General features: G+C 40.9%; 2 protein-coding genes across 2 annotated transcripts; one reads left to right on the forward strand and one right to left on the reverse strand.

The window, feature by feature from the left end:
• Positions 1-1,311: 1,311 nt before the first annotated feature.
• Positions 1,312-3,494, reverse strand: LOC134011777 (glutathione S-transferase 3, mitochondrial-like). Its single transcript, XM_062451224.1, has 6 exons — positions 3,249-3,494; positions 2,832-2,956; positions 2,124-2,197; positions 1,970-2,027; positions 1,805-1,877; positions 1,312-1,708 (listed from the first exon to the last, which is right to left on the reverse strand). Exons 2-6 carry the CDS (start codon positions 2,946-2,948, stop codon positions 1,557-1,559), a joined length of 474 nt encoding a protein of 157 aa, XP_062307208.1. The 5' UTR covers positions 2,949-2,956; positions 3,249-3,494; the 3' UTR covers positions 1,312-1,556.
• Positions 3,495-7,074: 3,580 nt separating this feature from the next.
• LOC134037719 (leucine-rich repeat-containing protein 38-like) lies at positions 7,075-8,761 on the forward strand. The gene is made up of 3 exons (XM_062483200.1): positions 7,075-7,345; positions 7,521-8,191; positions 8,423-8,761. Exons 2-3 carry the CDS (start codon positions 7,528-7,530, stop codon positions 8,725-8,727), a joined length of 969 nt encoding a protein of 322 aa, XP_062339184.1. The 5' UTR covers positions 7,075-7,345; positions 7,521-7,527; the 3' UTR covers positions 8,728-8,761.
• The last annotated feature ends 1,271 nt before the right edge of the window (positions 8,762-10,032 follow it).

Genomic DNA, 10,032 nt, shown 5'->3' on the forward strand with positions numbered 1-10,032 from the left:
GCTCAACGTTGGAGACGAAGGTGAGTTGATGCACTTGGCAGAGGTTGTTTCCAAGCTGTTGCTGCTGTTGTGTGAGCTAGACGTATATGCGTGTCAAGTCCGAAAACAACGGCATCACGTTTCAATTTCTCCCTCCCAGATGCCAAACTGTCACATCACCCAAGCTCTCCTCTGAGCCCTCCACTGGCTGGGCTGGTTTCAATCTTCATAGTGACCACCGCCATCATGTCGGTCGTCCTCTTCCTGAGGTTCCGCCAACGCACCAACCACCCAGAGTTCCGTTGCCTGCAGGACCTACCCATGGTGAGTTGACAGTAACTGGTCGAGTCTGTCACGTTTTTAGAGGAGTGTTCATGTGAAAAACAGGTGAAAAAACGTTTCAGATTGGCAAATCAGTCTTTAACTATCTTGTTTGTTTGTCCTTGATGGAGGACACGCCACTCTCCAGATATACATACTGATTTCTGATTTCCTGCTCGAGGCCTGGATCTTCAAACCTATACTGAGACCTGTTTCATTGGATGGTTTCCATATTAGCGCTATCTAATCATTCCCTTCGATAAGTGGGATGTTTTGTCTGAATGGGGAACTGTTTTATTCTGTGAGATCACCTCCTTATGAATGCGCAGAGTCAATAGGTGCGTTCGACTTCATGCAGCGCCGGCGTCGTCTGCAGCCCGGCTGACTTGAAGAAGCCAATGGCATTCTCAGATTCAAGGCAACCGGCTGCAGCCGGCTGTCGGCGCCGCATGAAGTCTAACACACCTAATGTGACACACAGTCACATTGACCCCTAGTGGAGGGTAAGCGGTAATGACGCTATTCACTACTTCGTTTGAATTTGAAAGAGTAGACATGCAGTAACAGGGAAGTGAAATTATGACACATTCCTTGGTTAGATGTTGTGTGATGCACGTGCTGAAACAAATTATGCTTACATTATTTAAAATGTGTTCCTTGTGGTTTAGGGGTACAGGATTATTTCCTTTTTCAGAATAAAATGGAAGTGCTCTGTATGTGTGTGTTCATTGTGTTTATGAATAAACACAATTCATATCTTTCCTTGTCTTATTGTATTTTGATTATTTGTATATATTTATAATGCCTGCATAGTGTGTTTAAACAAGTGAAAGTGGACTTTGGACAATGCAGCTTGGATTGGTGAGGACAGCCACCCTCACATACCACAAACACAAGCCTCCCTGCACACCCTTTCAAACAGGTCTGCATTCCATCTCCACCCAGCTCACACCCCGCCCAAGTCAAAGCTGATTGAACAAGACCAAAGTATCATATGGAATGTCACTCATGTAGTACATTCATATATTTATTATAATTGTAATCATTTTCAAGTGTCAGTATTAAAATGAATATTGATATTGATACTTAAATAAAGATTACACTGCAATAGTCAGTTTTCCAATATTTGGACCTTCTGGAGTTCTACCAATGGCAACAAAACACAACATAAAAAAATAGGGTTATAACTGACATTCTGCACCTCTATGAAGTTCCTGTCTTGTTGAGACAGTAGCACTCTCTCTGAGTTGGGACCTTCAGGCCACAGACACTAAAGGAGCGCCGCTCATCCCAGGGAATCTCCTAGGCCGACTCCAGCCCAAAAGGGTTCTGCCAAAGTTGACTGTGGTCAGCATCATGCCCAAAAGGGCCAGGTTACCAAACGAGCCTCTCATCCTTTTCTTGGGATCTGGGTGAATTAGGTGGAGAAAAAGGGCCTTCTAATTAACTAGATACGACAACCGTATAATGATGATAATGTCTTGCATCCCAGGCCAGCCCTTACCTCCAGTGGAGTACCCATGTGCGTAGATCTCCCTGCTTATAACCCATACCATCCCAAGACCACTGACCAGCCTCTGAAACACACCATTCATAGCACAAGTACAGATCTCTGTCTTATTAGAGAAGTCAATCTAACATCACGATGACGGAACAAATGTCAACTCACAGGATTATGTAGACCACCCACGGCGAGGCAGAAAAGGAAGGCAGGGTACAACTCCAAACTGTAGAGAGCGATTAAGAACTAGATCATTCTAAACTGGGACGACAAAATATCCATATTCTTTATCACGTTCAGTGAACGACCATAGGTGACGTACGTGTTTAGGTGTGCGCGTTGGATACAGTTGAAGATGTTTCCAGTCTCTGGGTCGTCACTGTACATCTGAGGATACTGCTCAAAACAGAACACAGAACAGTTTGTGAATGGGCTTGGATCATCAAATCAAATTGTATTTGTAAAATCCTTTGAAACAGTGTCACAGAGGGCTTCCCAGATGCCCACAGATTGGCGCCTATAACCAGTCTAAACCTTCAAGAAGAAAAGGAAAAACTCCTTGGGAGGTGAAGCTCAGTGAGGGATCCACTTCTCCAGAAACAGAGGTGCAGACCAGTCTGAATTCACGTTTTCAAGTGAATGGATGGTGAAGACACAGACCTTCAAAGTTCTGAATTAGTAGCGTATTTGGTGTTTCTGTATTGGCATTTCATTTTGGGAGGTAAATAATCAGTATTACACCACAGGATGGTCAGATAGGAACCAGGAGATCATTATCAATATAATTAAAAAGGGACTGTTTCAAAACAACAGGGGCATCAGGCCAGGTATTATCATTTAAATACCTGTTCCTACCTTATTGTGCAATTTCCCCTATGATCAATAAAGTGCTGTTCCACTCTCCATTCTTATAATGAGTAAATAAAATACAACCACTTGGTCAAATGAGTGGGTGTCTGCTTTGTGTAGCAGACACACCTTCATTTGTTTGATGCAGTGTATTGAGAAGCTACATGAGCCCACAACTTACGTGAACTTTGTACTTCTTGCGTGCTTTACCAACTTTTAAGGCAAGGTGACCAATCATGATCATACTGGCAACACCAGTGATTGCCACATATCCATAATCTTTGGATAACACCACCATTCTGTTATCTGAAAGAAGTAAAAGCATTTTGTTACTATTCTATATGTTTAAAACACTCTGGAAAACTAATCCTGAATAACTCGTGTCACTACAAACAGGCAGTTGGTGCAATAGAAAGTTGGTTAAGATATTTCAAACAATGCATTGTATATTAATGGCTACTATGCATTTTAAATGTCAAACAACAACGAGTAGGATCTCTATTGAAATGTAATATTGTTATTAAGACATTGTTTACCATTTCAATCGCAATGCCGAAAAGGCAAGGTCAATTCGAGAATGTGGATTTGAATTACTTACTTCCGTATCCAAGTAGCTATAGCCTCGACGACAGCCCCAGATGTGGTTAAAACACTCGAAATTTTGGAGGGCTTATTTCTATAATTTAGGCTACCTGATAAATCCGATAAACAGGCCCTCAATGCTCTTTCAAAGTATCGAAACAAGGAAGGAGCACAATGCTCACAGAGTCGTGTAAACAAATGGTGAATGGCGTGGCACGCCCCTCCTTCAGTGTGTTACAGTTCATCGTATCAAAGGGTCGTAGTGAGGAAAAAGACCGACAGAACCTATACACTATAAAAGTAATAGGCTATATTACAGTTTTTTCCAATTGCTTAAGCACAATTTTGAAAACAGGGCTCACTTTGTCAAAACACAACACACGATTTACACAACTAGACACACAAGTAGCAGAACACCTCCAATCTTTTGCTAAATAAAACACTTCGTTCAAAACTATACAATCATGTTTAAAAACCCATTTCTGTCACCTTATGCCACACACATGGTTCATAAAATTGGACTCTGTTTGAATCAGTTACACACCGTAGTGAAAAATGTTAAACACTTTTACACTAACTATTCTTTTCTAATGATATAACCTGCTTGATTTTGCAGACATCCCAAGTCTCCCGGAAGGTCCGGGAGTCTCCCGCATTTCAATAGCGGCTCCCTGACGCCTAGCCTGACGTTGTCATACTCATAATTCTAGTCTGAGAACTCTCCGTTGGGCTGTGACTATGGGGCGTGTTTCAAACGAACCTGGAAAACAAATGCCTCTTAGCTCAATTGGATAGATCTACAACCAATCAGAGCAACGTAGTAGTTGTGTCCCATCTTCTTCGCGACCATCGGGGCCAGCTGATAAATTAAACTTTTACCGAATCCCGTAGGAAGGACGGCAAAAACATCTTTTCCATCGACAAATGCCTTGATTGCGTTTCTCTGTTCCTCTTTCAAAATTAATGCGCTGTCGATGTCTTCTAAAACAGACTCGATGGCAGAATCATAACATCCCAGATCTCCAGCGGTAGTTGGAGATCTGAAATTGCAGCGGCAATTTCATTGGTCCGCCCAGGGATTTTGTAATTCGAGCGAGCGAGAGACTAATGGTCATTTCTGGTAGAGATAGGTGCATATCGCGCGGATGTCTGATTTTGTCAGAGATATTGTTCCAGTAGAGTACGTACAAGTACATGAATATGTTGACCAAACACAACACACAAGACTAGTACTGCACACTGTTGAAAATATTTACTGTATTTCTCCACATTGTCTACGTAAAAGTTTTGTGCAGAAAATCATAACATATTTAAAATTGAAAACTGTATGGCTACATATTGTAAACACAGCAAATACATTTGTGGAGACAAATGAAAGTATTCAGCAAATGAAATACAGTACATTGTTTCAATCATGGACTGCCGTGAATGTGTACAAAGTACTGATGTAGTACATATAGTAGGCTACATGTTACTGTACTGTAGACAGGAGAGAATAGTAATTTTCATCTGTGCTCTTGTCGAAATGTCCAAATTACTGTTGCAACAGTATATCTGCTGAGGTTGGGCTAAACTCTCTGTCCAGCCTCTCTCAATGTTGCCCCATGGTTCACAACATGGTCAACCAATGTTTGAATGTCATTAGACACTGTAAATTTGCCCTATTCTTCCACAGCCTCAGGTCTACCTCTCCCTCTCCCTACAACTCTTCCTCCACGGGCTCCCCCTCTCATCCTACCTCTCCCTATTCCTGCAACATTGCCTTCCATTTTTGATGAGGACAAGTACATTGACCTGTTGCCTTTTTATAGTGCTTACACCTGATTGGTATGTTTACAGTTTAGCACTTTAGTGCTTGTACACCTGACGCCCGTGTTTGATCCATTCGTTCACATGTGTGGCATTTTACAAGGCAGTGTCTAAAAAAGGCAATTAAGTGACATCATTTTAAATTTCTGTGTCTAATGTAGAAAAGTGTGTTTAGAGATTTGCAAAACATTGTGTGTAGTATTTTGCAAATAGTGTGAGGCTGAGAATGTGCTTATAGTTGTGCAGATCTGGGCTGCTGTTCGCTCCTTGAGTGTCAGGTTTCACTAACTGTGTTATTTGACATTTTTGTGTCTAAGCAATCGGAGAAAACTGAGGCTGAGAATGTGCTTATAGTTGTGCAGATCTGGGCTGCTGTTTTGCTATATTTGTTTATTCATGTGCTGTTCTTATAAGTGTTTATGCTGTTGTATTCATCGTCCTCTATCATGCCTTTATCATGTTTTTATCTATTTTACAGTTTTTCCTCAATTGCTAAGACACATTTCTTGAATGTGTACTGTGTTTTCTCCAAACTCTAAACACACATCTTCATACTTTGGCCAAACCCTTGACTTTTGACCGAAAATCAAACACTGTAGTCAAAACCATATTATCTGTTGTAGAAACCAAACTTTGCATTCAAAATACACACAAAGCCCTCAAATAAATTCAACATTCTGAATACCCTTTACACACTGCTGGGAGGAATTGAAAACACTATTATAAAAAGGTTTTCATGAACCATTGACAATAACATGTCCCTGAATTTTGGATATGTTCCACCTCATGAGTTTGACATGATGTAAATCATAAAACTCACAAATATTGCAATTGTCCTTCTTACAGGCTGTTTATTTTCTATTACTAACATTATACAGCAATTGCATTTTGAGCTCTCATAGTGGTCACAGTGTACAAATAGTAGTACTGTTAGTCAACAACACAAATTTATTACTGTAAATTGTAATTTGGGTAACAAAGGCTAAGAAAACAAGGAAATAAACAAAACATTTTCACCTGGATTTGGGCTTGAGTACGCTACAGTACTGTTCATTCTGGGTCAGCATCCTGTCTCTGACCAGGGTCAGGCCAGAGATTTTCCTCAACATCAGGCAATGTTTTGTCTAGCCAAACAGCAGGGGAAAATGCCCTTAAATGCCTGAACCAACCCTGACAAGAATCCACAGCAATGTCCCCACAAGCTTCTTACATGGCTTGGAGAAGGTTGTTCTGTCATAGGGATTTCTGTCATAGTGTGGCATGGATCTCATTTGAGATTGTTGTTTTTCTTCCTCTTCCTCTGCCTCTTCCTCTCCTTTGTCCACCTCCTCTCATTCTGACAATTATGCCTCTTCCTCTGATATTTGCATCCATGATTTCAAAGTACAGATGAGTTTACCTTTGTATTCATTCCAAACCCCTGATTGCTTGTTGAGTATTTGTGCTTGTTAGTGCTTACACATGGATAATTGCGCTGGTTTGAGTTTATCAAACTGCAGTGTTTTCTAAATGACATAATGGTGACAATTGTGTCTTAAAGTGAGAGTTGTGTTTAGACTTTTTCAAATAAGTGTGAATGAACCTGAATGTGTCAAAAAGGATAAATTGTGTTGACTGGGGTACATGGTCTTTCTGCTGGGGATTGGCTAAATGGTTTTATGAGGATGGCTTACACATACAATTTTTGTGTGTTAGCAATCGAGAAAAACTGTAAAAACATTGTCTGTGGCATTGGCTCTAAAGGGGAATGTGTGATGTCACAGACTAGTTGATATGGAGGACCTTACTTCACAACGAGTAGAGGCAAAGAGTATAGAAGCACTATAATATACTATCAATATAAGTTCTTTGGTAGAGGAAAACCTGCAATTTAGTCATGCCATAAATAACACGTCATAATTGACTTTGTTTATAGGATCATGCAGCGCGCATCTTATGATTTGGGTATAACCTGCTGTTTTTCACAGGCTCGATCCAACACGTAAGCATAGCATGTACTAAAACACCACCTCCCATTTTATTTACGATCTAGTTACAAAGAGGTTATACTCCATTCCATGGTTGTATGGATACAGTCAACTAACATATCGACGGGACACATGTAGTTTATTCCTTTGAAACAAAACGACAGGATTATAGGCCTACAGCTAATTTTGTGAAAATTACGTTGACAACAGAATATTCTAATCCACTAAAACTAATAGCAGACTACTGGAGAAGAGTCTGAGAAGAGTGTGGACTTTATGGAATCCTCCAAAGCATGGAACCTCAAAACCACTATCGAAATAATTAGATAAATTACAGGTAAGTGGCACACCAATATTCAGGGCTCTGTACTCACGCATTTGCCGTGAGCCTCACGCATTTCAGCCAATTATCAAGCTCTCACGCAACACCACCTTGTAATATTGTCTGGCTTCAATGTCTTTTTCTGAAGAGCATATCAAATACCAATGAATGCTATTTACTCTGTCCATAGGAAATTGATGAAGCTCTTGATGATGCGTCTGGTCCAGCAGAGAAGCGCGCAACCCTTGCGGTTTATAATGATCTTGATTCTAATAGATGTTTTAATAGATGTGACTCCGTTTACTGTTGGCTGCCCAGACCGCTGTGTGTGCAACGACCAGCTGGTGGTTCAGTGCGCTGAGCAATACTTGACAGTGTTTCCCTCCAACATCCCACTGCCCACAAGGAAGCTGATCATCTCAAACAACCGTTTGTTCGAGCTCCCACCGCTGATGCTCTACTACTTGTCCGATTTAGTTCATTTGGACTGCAGCAAAAACTCTCTAACGTGGATATCCGATGCCACATTTGGGAATCTACGCAAACTTGCATACCTGGACATCTCTTTCAACAACTTGAGCCGGATAGAAAGCAGGACATTCTTGCCGTTGGTGAGCCTTGTGATGCTTAGGATGACGGACAACTACGGCCTGTCCATGATTCACCCTCTCGCTTTCAAAGGCAATGAGAATCTTCAACTACTGGACGTAAGCCGAAATAACTTGACGGTGCTCGACGTCAGCATCCTTTCTAACTTACCTGACCTACGCTACATCGCCATCAGCGGAAACCCCTGGAACTGTAGATGCGATAACGAGGAACTAAGTATCTGGGCCAACAAGGAGGGATTCCGTTTCCCAGGTAAATACAGCTTCAACTGAACATACACAGCTGTCAACTGTATAATTTTCATTATCTGAAAGACATTTGTAAATGTCTGACTGACGCTAATTATATATATTAAAAAAAGATAAAAAGTTATATCATGTAATATATTTACAATTATTCAATAGGCTGTGCTGGTTGAGGGGACATAATATTGGGATCCTCTTCCGGTGCTACATGTAATTTCAGAGTGTGTGTGTGTTGCAGATAAAGAACAGGCATTCTGTAGAAGTCCACCTAGCATGCAAGAGCAGCGTATAGACCAAGTGAGTCTGCAGATGAGGGCCGTCCATAAACCTGGACATACATTCGGCTACCTGTACTTGATTTCTTGCTTAATGTTCCAAATGTCCCAAACCGCGGTTATAACGTTACTGGTCATGCATTTTGTCACGGAGCTGTCCAAATGCTGCCACAAGCTTGACTCTGAGGACTGTGACGATGACAGCAGTGATGGTAGTTACCAGGACGACAGGGAATTAAACTCCCTCCTGTCTGTGAAGTCCTCCTAAAATGACCTGCGAGAATATTGGTATTTTTGACATTAAAAAAAGAGAAACCTCAGAAAAGTGCCTGACATGTCACTGATATCTGTCCAGCACTCCCAAGACAGCCTCATGGTATTAATTCATCCTGAAAAGGCACTACAACAAAAATAGTCTCAATATGCAGTAAGAATGTAGAATTTTAATTGTCATTGTTTTTCTGAAGCCTTATTAGAGCTGAGCACAGTTGAAACATAATCGAAGACCAACAGGAACATAATCGTACCCACAATCGTACAAACTACTCTGTTTCCCACTTGTCTGAGGTTACAGTACAGACTACTCTCTGACCCACTTCTCTGAAGGTACAAAAAGACACTAACTACATCCGTTTGACAGCTTCAACTTACAGTCATAACACCCCAGTGCCCTCTAGTGACAGTCTACAGATTTCAATACAAACCAACACGTTTGATCACATTATTCTTGTTTAATTGGAAATGTTGATTAGCAGTTTACAATGAATAAGGTCCACTTCTCCTCCAAATAAAAGATGATAGCTTTACATTCAGACAATTATAAATGTTTCATATTCTTCATGATTGAGTCCACAGTTCAAGTAATTGAATTGCAATTGGTGTTCATGTAAACAATGCCCTGATTTTCATATATCATATTTTATTTATTCCTAAATATTTTCACAAATAACTCACATAGACGTTTCAGTTTGACACTCACACTTCACATTTTGGTTGTGCCACGTTGCTGATATCAGTTAGCTTTACTCCTTTAGTACAAGACCCAGCACTTGCACGCACTCCGATCCTTGTTCATTACTGTACAAGCAAAGCTGGCGGTCAAACCAATCAGAACAAAGTCTTCTCACTCTGGTGACAATCCAGGATAGCCAGGATGCACTCTGCCTGCCTGCGGTCTTTACAGAAGGTTGCTTGCGCCCACTTCCAGGCGGGCCAGGAGCTTGGTCACACAGCGTTCACAGCTGCCAAAATGCATCCATTCATTGTTGGAGTGAAACAAGGGCAACTTTTCCCCCATTCAAAACGAGGAGGTAAAGGTAAAGGTGGGACCATCCAAAATACGGAACGCTTCACGGATTTGTTTCATCCCTTCGGCAACAACATGATGGATCAGTTCCATTTCAGCCTCTTGGCCCCTTCTAAAATCTACAGTTTGGCAACTCTGATCATGTTGATTTGTATTTATCTACACAGTATTTAGCAAACTACAGTAACAATAAATAAATACATTCTAAATTGTTTCTTCGCATATAAAAAATACACATTGAATAAAGAAAATACAGGTATATCTGGA

This window comes from Osmerus eperlanus, chromosome 2, assembly GCF_963692335.1.
Source record: "Osmerus eperlanus chromosome 2, fOsmEpe2.1, whole genome shotgun sequence".
NCBI classification, from domain to species: Eukaryota; Metazoa; Chordata; class Actinopteri; order Osmeriformes; family Osmeridae; genus Osmerus; species Osmerus eperlanus.